The 18,899-nt window shown below is 41.2% G+C and overlaps 1 protein-coding gene across 2 annotated transcripts; it reads left to right on the forward strand.

The window, feature by feature from the left end:
* The first annotated feature begins 5,302 nt into the window (after positions 1–5,302).
* METTL22 (methyltransferase 22, Kin17 lysine) lies at positions 5,303–16,117 on the forward strand. 2 transcript variants are annotated; one of them, XM_069029988.1, is made up of 11 exons: positions 5,303–5,366; positions 6,536–6,882; positions 9,227–9,571; positions 9,948–9,988; positions 10,074–10,218; positions 10,615–10,686; positions 10,784–10,837; positions 11,385–11,465; positions 12,464–12,566; positions 13,340–13,508; positions 15,186–16,117. In XM_069029988.1, exons 2-11 carry the CDS (start codon positions 6,660–6,662, stop codon positions 15,219–15,221), a joined length of 1,269 nt encoding a protein of 422 aa, XP_068886089.1. In that variant the 5' UTR covers positions 5,303–5,366; positions 6,536–6,659; the 3' UTR covers positions 15,222–16,117. The 2 variants fall into 2 exon arrangements, with proteins under 2 accessions (XP_068886089.1, XP_068886088.1); XM_069029987.1 differs by lacking the exon at positions 5,303–5,366 and adding an exon at positions 5,373–5,645.
* Positions 16,118–18,899: the final 2,782 nt, after the last annotated feature.

Genomic DNA, 18,899 nt, shown 5'->3' on the forward strand with positions numbered 1-18,899 from the left:
GGTGCCGCCGCCGCTGCCGCGCCTCGCCCGGCCCCGCGGCCGCGCAGGTAGCGCGCCCCGAGCCCCGCCCCGGCTGCTCCGCGCCCCGCGGGCGGAGCGGGGACCCCGCGGCCGCCGCCGGCCCGGCCCGGCCCCACAGAGACCCCGCTGCCCCCCGCCCGCCCTCCAGCCCCGACCCCGGCCGAGCCCCGCACGCGTGTGCGCAGCGAGCGCGGAGCCCTGTGCGATGGGGCGTGCCAGCGCTGCCTCACAGAGAGGGACACCTGGCAAAAACACGGGCATGGGGATCCCGATCGCCCCGGCAGCTTCGGGATGGGCTCACCTCAGAGGAGAGAAAGATCCCGGATTCCAACCACCGCTGTCTTTGAGGGGAGGAGGGAGCAGAAGCCGAGGTTTGGGGAGCAGTGACAGGGTTGGTGCTCCTGCAGCCTTTCTGGTATATTTACAAGAGATTCCCTCTTGTTCTGTGCCTTCCAGATGCCGACCTCAAAAAGCCAGTTCTAACCTAATTTGAAAGGTGGTGTGAGAGAAGGCAGTAGCGTGGCATTTACTACCTGATGCAGTGATGTCTGTACCCTGCTTGGAATCATTTTCCTGTCAGTGTAACCGATAGATGGAAAGACACAAACTCCTTCTTCCAGAAACTATAGTTATGTAGTTTCCAAGGAGTTCACGTGTGAGCCCTAAAGCCATGCTTCACCCAGCCTCCTGCTCATCTTCAGCCCGCTGAAATCTGTTGAATAACAAAGTAAATTTCAGTAATAGAACCTTGCTTTCAAATCTGCAGAAAATTCACTCTGGTGTTCTACTGCATCTCTTCACTGGCATAAAGATGCTGTGCAGGTAGGGACAATGGGGCATCTTGTTTTCTTCCTTGTAATTCACTTCAGGCCTTCCAGGGAATTGCTAAGTAACCCCAAGTAATTAAAAAAGTCATTCTCATTTACTTTCTGGCATGGACACTGGGCAGAATGTGTGACATCATTACCCATCCATGGCAACAAGCTATCGTGAACCAGTAGGGTTTCAGCAGTAGGATCAGTTAAAAAGAAAATTTTCCTTGAGAGAGACTGTGTTCAAATAAACACAGTAATCATCAACACTAGAGACCACATTTCACTCTGCAAAACTACTGAAAGGTGTATGTGGCTGGGAATATAATAGTCTGTATATTCAGGAATACACTGTTAAGCAGCTATAGCATTATGCTGAGCTTTTGCCATCTATTTCTCACCTCTCCAAGTTGTATTTGTAATCTGTGAAAATGCCTTTGTAGTTCTACAAACCACGCAGCTGTTACCTCCTTGTAATTGCACTGTTTGGGTGATACAAAGTTAATGAAGCAAAGTGAAACGTTTTGTTAGACTAACTGATGCAGTGAGACAAAATGAGTAAACCTTGGGGCATGAGTCCTAACTGGGACCCCAAGTTGTCCCTTTTTCCAACTATATTTGCAAAGTTACTTGAAAGTTTAAATTAGCCCCACAAATACCATGTCTTATGCAGAGGTTTTAACAGTTCTCTTCTCATAAATCTGAGCCAGAGGCATTTGTACACCTAAATCATCACTCCCCTACAATGACCTGACACCGTCATCTCCCAGGGAAAGGTCAAGGGTGTAAAATGCAAGGGAAAGCAAAGGGTGTAAAAATGCAGGCACATTTAACCCAGCTGGGTACAAACCGTTCATCGGGTGTTGTACAAGACGCTTGGCAGTGACACCCTGCGTCTTGCAGAGTTCTTGTTCTAATCTGGGGGCCCACAAAGTTTGTACATGTGCTTATTTTTAGAAACCTTATTAAATAATCTATTTTAGCCATCAAGATGTGTGGAGGTCCTTGTAGACTCTGTCTAGACTAACTTTACAGCAAACCTAAGTTAGAGCCTGTTAACCCCAGATCCTTTTGTGACCAGACTCTGATGACAGATACTTGTATCAAGAGTAAATCAACTCTACATAAAGGTTTCATTTCCACATCACCATAAATTTTTAGGCATTCATTCTCATGCTAGGGAACAAATAATTCCTGCAAAGTCAGAAAACTAAAAACATAGTTAACAAAACACTTTCATGTATTCATTGGGAAATGTTTATAATGAAAGGAAAAAGCCAGCAGTGCAAATTAGTTTCTCTAGACATTCAGTTTCAATTTCCTGAGGTCTTTGAATGTTAAACTAGGATCTTTAGCATAAAAGATTCAAAATTTTAATCTAGACTTAGCTTCATGGAGAAGGAACACTTGGCTTTGCATAGACTACGTGTTGGTTGCATCTGCCAACATCAATCTGCTGCTCAGAATAACAAAGATAGTTCAGAAAATGCTCTCAAAGTTGCAGTCAATTATTAGTCCCCAGAGTGAGATGCAGCAAAATTACCAGTCTCTTCCAGTCTGAGCATGGCAAAGCTTGTGTAAGTAACTTTTACCCTCTCCCTTCTGTTTGCAGGGTTACCTGGGCGCCGGAGGATTCAGAGGGCATTGTGCTCTGGGAATCACCAGCTTTGCTTCCCAGCACTTTTCCCGGGTAAAATGCATCTCTAGGGCAGTTCCTTCTCAACTGTTCTGAACCTGTGCTGTTCAGGTGCAGCAGAATCCCACTGAATTCCTCAATTTTCCCCAATGTTTCTTTTATTTAATTTCCTCTGCCCTGTCTGTATTTGTGGAGACTGCATTACTAAAAGTAGATTCTTTGTAAACTGAAGAAGGGAGGGATTCCCACGATGTTTACCCACCTGACTGCAGGAAAGCCAGTCAGTGCAAGTGTGCACTAATGACTGTAATTAATCGCTGCCATGGCAAAAAGCACAATCAACACACATAATTTCATTCACAACCCTTTTCCAGGAAATATCACTTTTTTTTCTCCTGTTATTTTTTTTATTTTCTTGTTGTTGAATGAAGAATTAAATCAAACCAGTTTTACCATTCAGCCTTCCAGTAAAGCTAATGGGATTCTGGAGTTTATTGTTCTTTTAAAGTTACCACAATTACTTCCCCTGTGGTTCAAAAGAGAAAAGCTGTTAGACAATATTCACTATTACAATTTTCAGATTCGCTGCCCTTGGAAATTACTAACTATTGGCTGGTTGATCTGAGGTCTGGCCATTCCTTCTCAGATTTAATCTTTTCATCATGCACTTGTACACATCCAGTTTTGAAGAGTCAAAACCTGCAGCGAATTAAAAAAAAAAGACTGACCAGTCACCATTTATCTCTGATGAGAGACTACAAGACATATATCACAGTGTCCTGACTCTTACTCCGTATTACCTGATCTGCCAAGAAAAAACCCATGGAGTGTCAACACATGACATTGAATTCAAAAGGGGATTACAGGAGGGACATAGCTGAAGCAAGCAGCACAGCCAACTTCTTGGGACTCGATCAATGGATGAAACTGGCCCAATTCATCATTTAAAACAAGCAATGAAACCTTGGTAAAGTTGTCTGGCACATGAGGCAAATTTAAGCAAATTCCTAGGTCACATGGCTGTGAGGAAGACAGGAAATGTAACTGAGGTGCATCCTTAATAAAGAGGTACCTCTCAGGAGCTTGCTGCCAAAGCCCTCTTGCGTGTAGTACAGAAACTGCATCTCCCTAAATAAACTTTCACTATCACCCACATTATAACGTCTGTAGCCACGCTGGCTCCTTTAAGTCCTTCTGCAGCCACAAGATATTCCTGCTTTGCCCAAATATCGTGCATACGTGAAACAAGGTATCAGCATTTCTTAGAAAAGCAATTGCAGCAGCCCCATTTCTCACACAATGTACCTTTGTGCTTGAAAGCCCCCATGTAATGCAGCTTTTTAGCTACTCCTCTGGTTATACTAAGCCTGTGTACCAGTAAGTGCCTCTTGCTGCAGATTGGTGAGATTTTGTGACAAATATAATCTGCTTTGCCTGCAGATTGTTGGCACTCAATAGCAGTGAGGAACATGCCAGCAGAGAGAGAGACTGCAGTAATAATTTATGTGGCATCGTATCACCACAGGAAGTAAAATAATCTTCTGCTCTTTCACAAGAGACAGATAAAAGGAGAAAAAAAATCTCCAAAGCATTTTTGTCAGATGTTCATCCAATAGAATTCCTCACAGAAACTGCAATGGGAGATCTGAATGGCTTGCTGTGTTTTCCATTTCATTGCCACTCAACAATCTTGACTGTAAAAATAGGGAAAGATTATTTCATTCTTTAATAATTCTTAGCCTTTGTTGAAGGATGAAGATGATGAGAAGGAGACATTTAGAAATAGATACAGACTATAAATTACATTCCAAGGTTTTTTTGAGCATTGACTCCAATTCTTCCTACCACTCAAGAGAAATACAAGGATTATCTATAGCAATTAGCATCATATGACAAGTAATTAATACACAAATACCCACTTTTGAATTAGATCCTCCTGCTGAAAGATAAAACAACTTCAACAGCCCTGGCAGACTTGCAAAGGAGGTGAACTAGAACACAGATGGGAGTCTGGAGCACCTCTGTCTGTGATTTTGCCCAGAGGGCTGGTCAGCCGCAGCGTGTCCAGCTGCTGAGGTGTCCTGTGCCCGCACACCATCCGCACCCTCTGGACAGCACGACTGACCACACAGCCCCAGAGCCAGAGCAGCAGCCAGCTCTCACTGCAGGCGAGCTCAGCTGGGAAATGACTCCCTAAAACACCATGGTCCAAAACGTAGATACTAAAATCTGGTGGTCTAACTCTGTCAGACATATTTCTGTTGTTAAAGCCTCCCAAAGACTCTGGTTTATGGTGTTTCCGCACAACGCTTAACTCAGCCTTGTTTATTTCACCTGGTTTTTACCTAATTAAAAACTCTTCAGAATTAAGCAACTAATCCCCCAAACAAGTGCACAGCTCTTGCTTCAGCTAACCTTACAGTGGTAATAGAATGCTGACGGTAATCTGGACTAAGGAAGAAACGCCTATTTGCCTCCGCAGAGGTTTTTCCACTTTGTTTTCAAGTCGTTTGGAGATTTTTCATGGGATTACAGATGAACCGAGACAGGGCAAGTGATGCTAAAGACAATTAATAAAAGAACGCGAGTAGGAAACGCGTGTTGAAACTCCGAGCAAGTCCTGCGGATGCTTCAGCGCAAGGCTGAGGTGCGCTGCTGGCGCTGCCTTTCCCCGCCTCCCCGGCAGGCTTTTACCGGGGGTTTAGTGCTGGGTAAGGCTCAAAGACAGGCGATCCCCCGGGCACAGGGGTCACCCCACGGCCGGCAGCACCGCGGGGGCCGCCGGGCAGCGGCGTCAGCGGAAGGAGCCGGAAGGAGCCGCCGCCTCCGCAGCGACACCGGGAGGCGGCCCAGGGGCCGGGAGAGGCGGGACCGAGCGGGGAACGCGGGAGAGAGAGGTGGGATCTGAGCGGGGAAAAGCGGGACAGCTGGGACCTGCCGGGGGCACGCGGGGCCGAGCGGGGAGAAGCGGGACAGGCGGGTCCCGCCTGCGCTCCTGCGGCCGCCCCGCGCCCGCGGAGCCGCGCCCCGGCCGCGCTGAGCCCCGCGGAGGCTCCGGTGGGTCCCGCAGCAGGAACGGGAGCCCCGCCGGGCACAGCCACAGCCGGCGCTTCCCCGGGTCAGTGGCCGGCAGCGCTGGGCGGGCTCCTGCGCCGAGTCCCGCCGGGAAAGAGCAGGTTTGGAGCTGGGGCAGGTGTGGGAGAAGTTAACAAAACCGCGCAGCTGCAGATACAGAGGCTGCCTCTAAAGCGTGGAGTGTTTTTAGTGTGAATATGTATGATGGTCCAGCAGGGAACTACTAAGTTGATCGTTGGTCTGGAGCATCTCTCTTACGAGGAAGTTGAGGCTGAGGTTGAGAAGAGATGACTGAGAGGGGACCTTCTTAATGTGTATAAATATCAAAGGGAGGTGTCAGAGCATGGACCAGGCTCTGCTCCCTGGGGCCCAGCAATGGGACAGAGGCAGTGGGCAGGAGCTGATGCCCAGGAAGCTCCACCTGAACGTGAGGAAGAGCTTCTTCACTGTGAGTGACCGAGCACTGGGGCAGATTGTCCAGAGAGGCTGTGGAGTGTCCCTCACTGGAGATATTCCAGAACCATCTGGACACAATCCTGTGTGCTGTGCTCTGGGGTGACCCTGCCTGAGCAGGGAGGTGGGACCAGATGAGCCACTGTGGTCCCTTCCAGCCTGAACCTTGTCCAAGCACAAGCAGATAATAGCAAATTTAGCATAATCATTCAAGATGTTAATGCCGACACAGGAAATGGCCTTATTTCCTTTGAAGACCTTGATTTAAGGTTGTAATTCTGTGCAGTCATGGTAACATTTGACTTTTTTCAGGGGAGGTTGTCTGTAACACAAGCAAATTAGTAGCTCTTCCTAAAATATGCAGTGGCTGCCACTGAACTACTAACAGTTACATATTTGAGGATTCTGTAAAAGAGAGCATTGGAGCATTGCTACTTTATTGAACAGTGTCATCTGATTTTTATCTTCTGAAATACTGCTGGAGCAATGTTCAGACAGTGTCAGGGTACCACTAAAAGCTGTGTGTGTTTGGTTTTAGGTTGAATATCCTGACAAGCAGGTTGTTGTCTTGGAGCATGGTGGAGCTTCCATAATCACACCTTGCCACACCTTTCTCAGAAATGATGTCCTGAGGTTCCCTTGCTGAGCAAAACTGTTACTGGATGCCTGCAAATGGAAGAGAATGGAATCCCTTTGTGGCAGCACTGCATGAGGGACTGTTTGAGCACTGCAGATGTTCCTCTCACCAGCACACCATGGTAGATTTAGCAGAGAAGGAGATGGATAACCCCACGTTTAGAAGTGACACTGTGCTGTCTGATGTTCACTTGCACTGCCCAAGCAAAAGACACCTCATGGTACGACTGAATGCAGTTGGACAGCCAGGTAATGGATGCTTACACTGATGGAGCTGTATTTTAACTGTACTCCCATCTTTGTAATGGCTGAATTCTCCTCTAAGTGGTTGATATTAGTAGTTACATATTTTATTCCAGTTATAAGCAGAATCACCTCCTACTCAATCTTTAGAAAGAGGGCTAGCTGTGTTCTCCTCATGAAATTCACTCCAGAAATGAAAACTTGTAGGCAGCCTGTCTTAAAAATTTAACTTTAAGTTACTTTCTGGGAAAAAGTAACCAAATTTACTCACTTGCAGGCTTAATTTTATGTATTTGTTCATTGAGCTAAAGTGTCCATATAGCACTTTGGGAATCATGAGTTTAAAAAAAGGTTGTGATGTTCCTTGAACACAAACAAAAGGTGAGAACCCAGGGGTTTTAAATAGTGTAACTTAAGTTTAAAATAAAAACTATCAGTAATTAATTTATGACGTTTAATTAAATGTTTATGTGATGGTTTACCATCAATTCCAGAGGAGCCTAACAGCTTTCTTTGGGCTTTGTGGTGTTTTTTTGGTTTTGATTTTTTTTTTGTTGGTGAGGTTGTTGGGGTTTTTTTTTTGGGGGGGGGGGGTGGTGCTTAAAAAAAAAGTCAACAAGAAAACACAAAATAGCAATGGCTTTAACTGACACAGAATTTGACGAGTCAAGGCTGTAGAGGCAATGAGTTGGCAAATGCCCCTGGCTGATTGCCAGCCTGTAGGTTGCTATAAAGTTGTCAAGGGAACTGCCCTTGGAGCTGCTGGCAAAATGTTCTGTACAAAAGTCCTGCTGTGACAGAAGAGTTAATTGTTTTTTCAAACCCAGTTGTGACATAAAAAGAGTAACTTCTGCAGCTGTTCTGGTGTATGACAATGTGAAAAATTATAAAAGTAGGCCTGACAAAGAAATGAATAATAATTTTGACCCTGTTCAGGTCAAAACTCAGGTACTTAGTGCCGTGGTGGGTCTTCATGCTGTTTGACATGTGTTTGCTGTGATTTTGCTTGGTGCAAAGAACCTTTCAACAGAAGGAAGTGACAGTGTGTTCTACCTACTGTGAATGAGCCCTGTCTGGGAAATTCCTCTGGTTATTGAGACAAGAATTGGATTGTAGTATGACAGCCTTTAATGCCATAACAATCTACCACTGCCATTTTGCTGTGTTTTAGGGAAGTTTATGGGGATTTAGTCTCTTCCCCAGTGAGTCAGTTTGACTTTCCACCTTTTGAATGCTATAGAAATGCAGAGGATCAGAATGGACTTGGAGAACAAAAGGAATTAATTCACTGATGGCATCCTCTATGCAAATTAGTTTCATCTGGCCATCATGCAAACAGTGGAGACTTTAAATATTTCTCGTTCTAGGACAGGCATTGAAGATTTTATTAGATCTATCTAAAAATGGTCTCCCTAGAGAGGACCCTCAGTCAGATTTCAGTAGACCACCTCGGAATGTCTTGCCTACCAAAGAAACTGGAACAGAACTCCATAAATTATGAAATTGTTGAAAGCAGTGGTGGCAAGCACTTTATCTCATCCCTTTTGCTGGGAATGCAGATAGATGGAAGGAATGTGGAATGTTCATTCTTCCTCATGCATGGTATTCAGGCAGTACAGATACCTATGATTAAAATTGCAAGGCCCATGTTTCAATAACTTAACATTTTAATAGATGCTGATGTCACTGAGTATTGCAAAAGATTTTTAATTAATTGGTCATTGAGAATAGCTTAAGTCATTTAATCTCTTTGAATAATCAGTTTGAACACTTAAAAAAAATTACTAAAGTCTCAGCTTTGGCAAGTGCCTCCTGTGCACTTATTTCTGCTCTCATATACTGAGCCTGTTTCAAGGCTTGAAGTTGATTGAATTCCTAAAGACTTTCAAAGCAGTAAACAAAATTTCAACTTTCATTTTACTAGAACGTGCTTGTTTCTTACAAGATAGGAATCTTAACCAGAAGAAACGAATTTGAACTTCTATTAATTCTGCTTTCAACTTGGTTTGAACTTGTGTGAACAGAACAAGTTTTGGAGGATGTAAGAAACCCTCTGCCCATAGTTAAAATAAGTGTTACTAAATCAGATGAATGTGCACGTTGTGACTGCAGATGCTGAGTCAGTCAGTGGAGTGTGAAAGTGCTTCATTTATTTCTACTGACAGAACTTAAAAACAGAAGTATTTCTTCATAGCAAATAAAACTATATTTGAAGTTACCTGTATAATTTTTTTATTCTATAGATTTTTAGTACATGTAATGCATACCAAAATCTCATGCATGTGGAAGTTGTGCATAGATTCTGCCTCATCTGGTGTTTAACCTTTCCCCCCACACTGTGTTCTTACAGTATTCCTGTCATATTTCAAACTCCTTTGGAGCACAGAAGATTTGGCATCTGGGAAACACATGAGAGAAATTACAGCAGGAAGAGAACACCAGAGCAGAAATGAACTGTGTGACAAGGACAAGAGTAACATAAGAAAAGAAGAAGAATTAAATAGTGAAGGAGTAGAAGCTCTGCTAGATGATGATGGAGACTTGGAAGTGGTCAGAAGGCCTCGAAGTGCCTCTGATTTGGAAGCAGAGGATCTTTTGAGGGATATAGTGTGCCCTGTAATTCTGATGAAAGGGAAAGAAGATGCTTTTGAAGATGAAGAGCAGGAGTGCACTTGCAGTGATTTTGTTAAAATAGGTAAATAATAAGCTTTCCGTCAAGGAGAAATGGGGCAAATATATTTCTGTAAAACAAAAGAAAAATAGGTTTTCTTTAGAAATGGAACAGCAGTTTGTTAAGTGAAAGAAAATAATGAACATAATACCATGATATTGCAAATAAAAATGTACATTTTTTCCTCTGGAAGTGATTTGGGCAGTTGTATACCATGGGAAACTCAGTGCTCCTTAATTAGACTGGGTGTTTGGCATTATCTAGCATTATTCTATAGAATGAAGAGTGTTTAGTTCTATATTTGAAAGGGAAGCATAACCTTAGTTTCAAACTTATCACTGTGGAACTTGATTTGAACAATTTTGAGGTAATTATTTCTGCTGTGCTCTCATTTCCACAGAACACACTATGGCAACCCCCTTAGAAGACGTTGGTAAACAAGTACGTGTTCTGCCTTGTAGCATCTTGATTTGCATGGAATGTGCTTCAGAATTGCCTGAGTTTTAACTGCTTCCCTTGTCCCCAGGTCTGGCGTGCTGCCTTCCTTCTGGCTGATTACATTCTCTTTAAAAGGGACACGTTCAGGTGTTGCTCTGTGCTGGAGCTTGGAGGTGGCACTGGGATTTCCAGCATTATCATGGGAACAGTTGCCAAGAGAGTTTATTGCACGGGTAAGGCAGTTATTTTCAGTTATAGCTAATCATTTTTTATTAATGTGTATCAAGTTGTGTTATTTACTGAAAAATAACAGGAACTTTCTCAAGGGGCTGAGAAAGCACAAGAGTTTAAAAGCAAGAGATGCTGGCATGAACTCAAGATAGGGTGTCCAGATTAAAAGAGGTAGTGTAGGGATCTAACTTCTTTCTTTCTTCAAGGATTGCTCAGAGCTTAGAACTGAAAGACAAAAGGAAGAAGGAATCTAGGGAAGCAGTCATCAGTGGACAGAGTTGCTCTGAATTTTCCTTAAGCTCATGGGCTTGAGAGAAACTTCAAGTATTAGTCTGAGAGGCATACATGGCCCATACAAAGTGTTCTTATTTTTGATATCATTATCACTTCTTTTCCAGATGTTGGTGAAGATCTTCTGGCCATGTGTGAGCAAAATGTTGCATTAAACAAACACCTGAGGGAGCCAGGAGGTAAGTGCTGTATGGTCAGACTGCCTCTTTACTTTATCTCAGGTGCTGTCTGAAAGGCCATTTGTGACTGACTGATGTGATTCTTCTTCACCCACAGGAGCAGAAGTTAAAGTGAAAGAACTGGATTGGCTGAAAGATGAATTCTGCACTGGTAGGTGCTTATAATGGTTCCTTTTAGATTGGGCTTGGTGTTTGGTTTTACATACTCAAAAGCCTCTCTTGAGCCTCAAAAAAAATTCTGGTTAATGATAATATTTGATACTGCCAGTTGAAAAGGTTTTATGTTTATTAGACTTGCAAGTAAAGATTCTTTTAATGAAGAATAATTTTTAAAAGCATGATAAGATATGAAGAATAATCAAAACTTTATATAAAGTTTTTTGTTTGTTTTATGGGGTTTTGTTTAAAGGAGTACTTGCTTTAATGTATTTAAAGCTGTGATCTTGCTACAGCATTGTGAATTCTGAAGTGAAGGAAAACTTTTGCTTGTCAGTCAGCCTTGGGAGGGTTGGACATAACACAGAGAAAGCAGGGGACTGAGGGGACTTCAGAGAATGAACAGAGCAAGGTTTTGATTTCCCTTTAGTGGTGTGCTCTGTTTATGGAGTAGCAGATGCCCACAGGAGCTAAGAAGTTCCTTTTCTCCAGTCATTTGAGACATTTAATCACGTACACCAAAGCCATATTCTTTCTTACAGATCCTGAAGCTCCTTATAGCTGGTCTGAAGAAGAGATTGCTGATTTGCTTGATCACTGTTCTGTGATAATGGCAGCTGATGGTAGGAAAATATAAACAGTAAGCTTTTAAATCAAACACTCAAGCATTATGAATAATAATTTAAATATACCTAATTTGTTTTTAAAATCTAATAGGTCAGTTCCTTACCTAATTTGCCAAAGCTCTGCCTTAAGTGTTCCTGTCTGTATTTTTCTTTTCTAAACACTTGTATTTACATTCTGAATTAGCAATTGGAGAACAGATGTTGCAAGCTACTAGCTCTTCCTTTTCTTTGGTGTGTTAATTCTTTGTGGCTAAATAAATTGCTGGACACAATCACAAGTAACTGATGAATCAGGAGAGTTGTGTTGTCCTATCATTGTCTTGTATTATGTAACTTCTGTGCAAATAATAATAAATAGGTTTAAGATTTTCTATAATGTGAACAGCAATTTCAGATGCTGCAGTTTCCCATGGAGTGTTTGGATATCACTTTTCTGCTTTTTTTCTTGCTTAAGTGAAGGACTTTAAAATGACAGGCTAGCTTATCTGTATAGGAAAACCATTGTTGTTTTGATCTGTAGATCAATATATAGATCTACAGATTTCTCACTAGAGGAGAATTGATTTTAGTTAAGATATTGAAAGGAGTTGCAAGACTGCTTTCAAAGGAGATCTGGTTATAAGGGTAAATTAATTATGGCCTGGTTTGGGTTTTTGTAAGAAAAAAGGCTCTATACTCTGTGATATCATGGGGTTTTTTTCAGCTTTATAGTCAGATTATTTCCAGGCTGAGAGAATTCTTGTTAAAGCTTGTAAATTCTGACAATTGATGCCCATTCTGATGAGAGAAAGCTTAAAGTAAGCCTGACATAAATAGCAGAGGTGGATACTCTTGCAGGGTCAGTTGTTGCCATTAAAAACGTACTTTGCACTTAGATAAGATAGGGACTTGTTTGATTAGAGTAATCAAACTAAGGCCTGTTGTTGTTTCATAATGGAGACTTAAGTAAAGTACACCCTTAATTATACATATGCTCCTGATCTTGTTTCTTGTAGTGTTCTATGATGATGACCTGACAGATGCCTTGTTCAGAACTCTGTATAGACTCACACACAACTTGAAAAATTCTTGCACAGTTTACTTAGCACTGGAAAAGAGGTAAGTACTACCAAGAACTTAAAATAAAAAGCACTAAAAACTTTGTTTTGATGAAAGGTTGGCTTCCAATTTTCATTGTATCAGTTGACCACAGGCTGCAGTATATGCTCAGGACAAGCATTTTTTTTCCTACATGCTTAATTTTTATCAGTTCAGAATTTGAGTTTCACAAGAGTTTGCCTTTTGTTGTCCTGCCTTTGCCTCACCTGAGATAACTCAGTGCAAATAAGGATAAATAGGTAGCCAGATTGTGACCTCAAAAATATATAGCAAATGTTGTCAGGCATTATAGAATACATCAGAGTGAAATGAAGTGATTTAGAATTAGGATTCATATTTCCCAGCTTGAGAAACTCTAGAACAGTTTCTCTTGTTTGCTTTCAAGGAATCATTGAATGTTTTTAAGTAATTGTCTGTTAGAGTACATTCATAAGCTGATACACAAATAGGCTTTGCTTAAATCTCTGGAGATAGGGAAGCAGTAACTCCTCCTGTGGTTTGTTGCCAGGTGTTTGTCCAGGAAGCTAAGCCAATAATTCTGTTGTGGCAAAGTGCCTTAAAATCAATGGAAAGATTCATTCAAGAGTTCCTGTGTATTGATGCTGACATAACATCTTTTCTGCTTTTCAGGAGTGGGGGGGTGTATATTTTCTTGGCTGTTGGGAGTTAATTATGCTGAGAAGACCCATTTTTTCATTAGGTGAGGGAAGTTACACACCTATTTAAGAAGCCAGCATAGGAGAGATGTTCTAAATGAAATACTCTTTTGCCAGGCTGAACTTCACTTTAAGACATATGGACGTTACATGTGAGGCCTACAGTCACTTTAGAAATACTCTAAATGATTTGGAGAACCTCCAAGATGGAAAAATGAAATATACAGTGGAGCCCATTAAGCTTGATTTCTGCCAGTTCCTTGTTTATGAGCGAATTGAGCAGTTGGTAAGTGGCATTCATGAAAATAAATGTAATATGTCAGGCTAATCACCTCACATTAATTATCAGCTGTTTATGTAGCATGAAGTAAGAAGAGGAAAATAAACATTATCTTTTATCTCCATTTAGCTTTTTTGATTTAAAGTGATCCTTGTTTGTGCTTACATAATCTGTACTAGATTGACATGTCCTGGTTTTGGCTAGGACAGAGTTGATTTTCTATCACCAGTAGCAGAGTGGCTCAGATTGCACTCAGTTCCTCAAAGGGTAAGAGACATTTACTTCGTAAAATGCCATTTTTGTGACTGAACTGGAAAATGTTCAATATCTCTTCTCATTTATTTCCTTGTAGGAGAGCTTTCATTTCACAGTTTTTGTAATTCCTTTCCCAGTTCAAAGTTCAGGAAATAATGTTCTAATATCTATGAAGAAGTCAATTAGCTGTAAACTTCTGTTATTGAGAAACATCCAGATGTAATATTTCTGGTTATCTAATTACCTCTTGAGCACTTAAGGTTCTCTTTCTCCCTTTTTTTCCAAATTATCTGCCCTTAGGAATATTATACAGGGTAGCTAACAGCTTGCTGACTTCTAGAACAATCCAATCTAACTGATATTTTTAGACAACTTTCAAATCTTGTACAGGATTGCAAATCTGGTACCAAGAAACTATGTTGCTGTAGTCAACTATTGCTGTGTGTATGCATAGTGAGATTGCAGGGGCCACAGTTACTTCATCAGATTGATGTATTTTACTTAATGTTGATACCTCCAGGCATAAAATGTATAAAACGTGTTTAAAAGTTTTACAAGTACACAAAAGTAACCTGGATTATACCTACATGTGTAAACTCATTCCCTGGGTGCTTTGAGGAAGGCTGCTGATCCTTGAAATCTTTTTTCTTGAAATGCATTTTTAAATGCCTGTGGTTTTATTTATCATTAAGTCTATTGCCACAACTGGAAGATATGGTGAAGAGTACATGATAGTCTGCTTAATTATCCTTTGTGGAGCAGACAAAGTGTGTATTAATATATTCTAAAGAAACTAATTGGTTAAGGATTTTTCCTCCTTGTTGTCCATAAGATTGAGAAGGGGGATGTTTATATAAGCCATGCATTTGTGAGACTTTGATTCCTCAGTAAATTATCTCTTCAGCTGTTTTTTACCAGCATTATTGAAACCATTTGTCAACACAGGCTAAGAAAAAGAGCAGGATTATCAGACAAAATAGTGCAGAAGATCATGCAGATCAGTGCAATCACAGAATACTCTGAGTTGGAAGGGACCCACAAGGATCATTGAATCCAACTCTTAAGTGAATGGCCCCACACAGGGATTGAACCAACAACCTTGGCATTATTAGCACCATTCTCTGACCAACTGAGCTAATTTCAAACTATTTTGAAACAAATTATTTTGTACTAACTGTACATTTTCTTAAAAATCATGCTACAAGAATGAAGCAATCAACTATATTGCTCTGTTTCAAAGATAATTTGGTAGTTGTTCCAGGAGACTACATAGATGGATTTGGTATCCATCCATGGATGGATACCATCTGTAGGTGGAGGTATAGGGTATGTCTTAAAATTTGTCTTACAGTGAGCATTTGAACTTTTTCATAATTGCAGCCTACTGATGTGAGAAAATACCTGTATGTATTCTTTCTGCTCCTACAGGAATTGTGGAAGATCATGGCCGAACACCTAACGTGACAGGCCCACGAGAACATAGAAGATCTTTACCTTAGGAGAAGGGCTGTTTTGATGTTCTGTTAAGATAAGGATTTTCATCCCAAGAAAAGCATCTTCTGGTGGAATTGTGTTCTGAGAAAGTATTGCAATGCAGTTTTGCTTTACTTTTTTGGTTTTGGCATTTGGTTTCTTGGACTTGTACACTTGGACATGATTTCTTTGTTGTTTCCGAGTACCTGCTGGATGCCAGACAGTGGCAGTGACGTGATGACTGGCTCTTTGGGATTGCTGACTTCAGTTTTAGAGCCTGGCAAAGAAGTATGTAACCTTTTCCATGTGGCTGATTTGCAAATGTGCATTTCCCTTTTTAGTTTACAGAATATGGACATTTCTCAGTCTCATCCCAGTTCCACATTATTTGTATTTATGGACACTTGTGAAACAGCTTCTGGACAAGACTTGTTTGTCATGAATGAAATTTTCCTTAAGCAATTTGTTTATGAAACTTGGTCATTAATTCTCAGTTTGTCCTATCTGGATCACTCTAGTTTAGGGCCACTGTCTGAACTGAAAGGAGACAAGATGCATTTTGTTTGAGCCTCTAAAAATACTCCACAGAGGTTTTGGAGTATAGGAGGTCAAATGTATATTGCCCTGCAGGAATTTTAAGCTATTGTATTGTAGGCAGGTTGAGGGTGAGAACGTACCACATAAAGTGAGATGTTCCAGCTCTTGAAATATTTGGAATTCTACCCTCAGCATATACATGTGAGGGTGGGGAGAGGGAGGTGGCTGAGAATGTCTTTCCACACAAAAGGGGGCCTCCAATAACTTACTTTTGGATTAAAGTAAAACATATTTATTAAATCTCTCCTGTGTTATTAATGAAACCAAAAATCTGCTTGTACTTCTCTAAATGTTATGTGCACTGTTGTGTTTATATCACTTTGCCATATGTACACTGCCATGAAAATCCTTGTGCCCACTGGATTCCTCAGCACTAGGAGAGTGTCAGTGATGAAGCTGTTCCAGCCTGGGACTCGTGGGAGTGTGCAGACATTCATTAGAAGCATCTGACTGATTTCTTGAAAGCCCGTTTTACATTTGGTGTAGGTCAGTTATTTCATGACCTGCTTATGTGTGTGAAGACCTATTTTCTGTGTTCTGTAATGGGATGAAAGGTTATTATATGATGATGGCCATTCCCTGTGAGTACAGTCAAAGTAAAAATTACATTATGTTAGCACCTGTCTGCCTAGATTAATACAAAACTTCTCTCTCAGAACCCTCATTTGAACTTCAAAGATAAAAAACTCAATTTTAATCCAAAGATTCCCAAACTAGTGTTCGTTTGTTTGTTATGTAATGTTATTAACTTTGGTAGATTCAGCTATTTTTGAATGCTTATTTCAGTAGTGATTTTTTGAAGGCTGTAGAAAGAAATCAATTTGAACTGATGTGAAATAGTATGTGCAGTTAAAGAAGATTTTTTTCTCACATGGGATTTCTCAAAGTCTTTGGAATTATCAACAGAAACTCACCTGCAAGTCCTTCATTTCTGTGAAGGAAGAGAAAGTAGGCACTTAATTTAAAACTTATGAATATTTCTACTTGGCTGTGGAGATTAAGTTGGAAAGTTTTCATTTGGAAAACTGACTTTCTCTTTTGCTAAATAAAGTCATCAGGCAGTTGGGAGAATTTCTGGATCTGGTTGGCAAATCCAGTGGTCATCCAGATGGATCATTTTCTGGAGAGAGGAACATAGAGGAGGTGAAGGGGAACCTGTGGAACCCTTGCAGTGCACTTAGTTCTGATGAAAGGGAAGAGTGTCCAAATATTCTTGGTAATGGACAGACTCATGATCTTCCAGGAGGAATCTGGCTTGAAGCAAACTGATTGTCATTTTTGTCACTGCCATATGGTGAAACAAGAAATGCCTTTTCTCAGTCCCCATCCCTGACCTGCTTTTATCTCTCTGAAGAGAAGCAAAAATGACACAATTATAGATACTGGTCAGGAGAAGAGCTTGAACTTTTATGCAACATCTCAATAAGCATTACAAACTAATTGCATTAATTTCTTTTAAATCTCTGTTGATGTGAAACTGAGAGTTGCTTTGTTGTGAACATCTGTGTGTCCTTTTGCAGTAGAAAAATGTTGAAGACACTCCCTCGATGGGGTAGATTCTGTATATTTATCATTGCTGGGTGTTCTCAAGTGTAGGTGGCTATTTGTAGGCCATCCTTGTAGCTCCATCTGCTGTACAACACTTTGAGTCAAAACATTTTACAGTTTGTTCAACACCCTGTTCCTTTCTAGTTTAACAGTATTGTATTTTGGAGTAGCAGCTTAGGTTGCATGTGTGGTTCTGTACTTCTCACCTAGACTTGCAGATGAAGGTACAGTGGAAATAATCCTGAAAAGAAGGTGGTGTTTAATTGGCTGCTTTTTGACAGGAGCTTTAGGAAGCTGCCTCCAGCAGTTTGGGGTTTTCAGGTAACATTCTAGGAAAAAGTGGACATACTTTGTGTGTGTGGTAGGGACTTCTCATTCCTTAGAAGATGAGGACTTAAATTGGATCTCAAGGTTTTATAGCAGATAACTATTGTGAGATTGTCTGTTCTTTAACTCCACCGTTTGTGGACTTCCATATCTACCACTAGTTCCAGTCCTATTCTGTTTTCACCAGGGAATTAAGGGCTTTGCCCCTGGCAGTTGCATTTCTGGGTTTTGTTTTGTTTGCTTTGTTTTTTCATTCTGATAAACAACATCTTAAAACTTGAAGAAATAATTTTGTGTGTCTGAGATTTCTACTTAGTGAGCTTATTTTATGTTCCAGTTGTATATTTCCCCCTTCCATAGTGTTGGTGATAGCAATTTTGCAATCTGAATTCTGATGGTTTTGATTCCAAGGAACCCAAACTGCAAGTGTACTTTTTCATCGGTTCAATGAGACCTAATTCAGCTGACTCCTGTGATCCAGTTGGGGCCATCAGTGGGGATCTGTTGCTGGGGGTATAAAGAGAGAGCAGACCAGCTCTTTTGATGGCAGTGGATATCTGGGTCCACTTTGGAGTTATGTGTAACTGTGCTCTCAATAAATGTGGCAGTGCAGGGTGTGTTAGCAAAGCTGATTTACCTCAGTCCTGTGCCTGAGACCACATTACCTGGAGTCAGACTGCCAGGAGTGTGAAAGGCAAGTGCTGCTGCTGATTTTAAAGACAATTATTGGTGCTGAATACTGGGTACGGGAAACTGAAGACTGCTTCTGAAAAGTGGGTGCTGAATTCCTGTCTGTCTGCTTGTTCTGACATGTCAAGGATAGCTGCCCGTCTCATAAGCTTGTAGAGATTTTTCAATCTGCAAGTAAATTGAGAATTATTCACTTAATGCTTAGCAACTTGTCTTTAAAATGCAGTTCATCTCCTGAGTGTGATCATGGTGTTTGTAACCTGAACACTTTGGAGGTTCAAGTGAAGGAGGATTTGAAAATGAGCTACTTCTTGCTGCCAGGCTGTCATGCTGTGACATAGTTCCAGAGGTTTGTGTTCTCTCACAGACTTCATCCTGCTGTTGTTCCACTCATTCTGACCCTGACTTTTTGTGTGTCCTTTGCATCTGTGCTGGAAGTTGGTGCATTAACAGAATAAAGGTGCCTCTTGAGAAATAACTACCTCTTTATGCTGCCAGTAGTGCAGT

This window comes from Aphelocoma coerulescens, chromosome 14 (assembly GCF_041296385.1).
Source record: "Aphelocoma coerulescens isolate FSJ_1873_10779 chromosome 14, UR_Acoe_1.0, whole genome shotgun sequence".
NCBI lineage: Eukaryota > Metazoa > Chordata > Aves > Passeriformes > Corvidae > Aphelocoma > Aphelocoma coerulescens.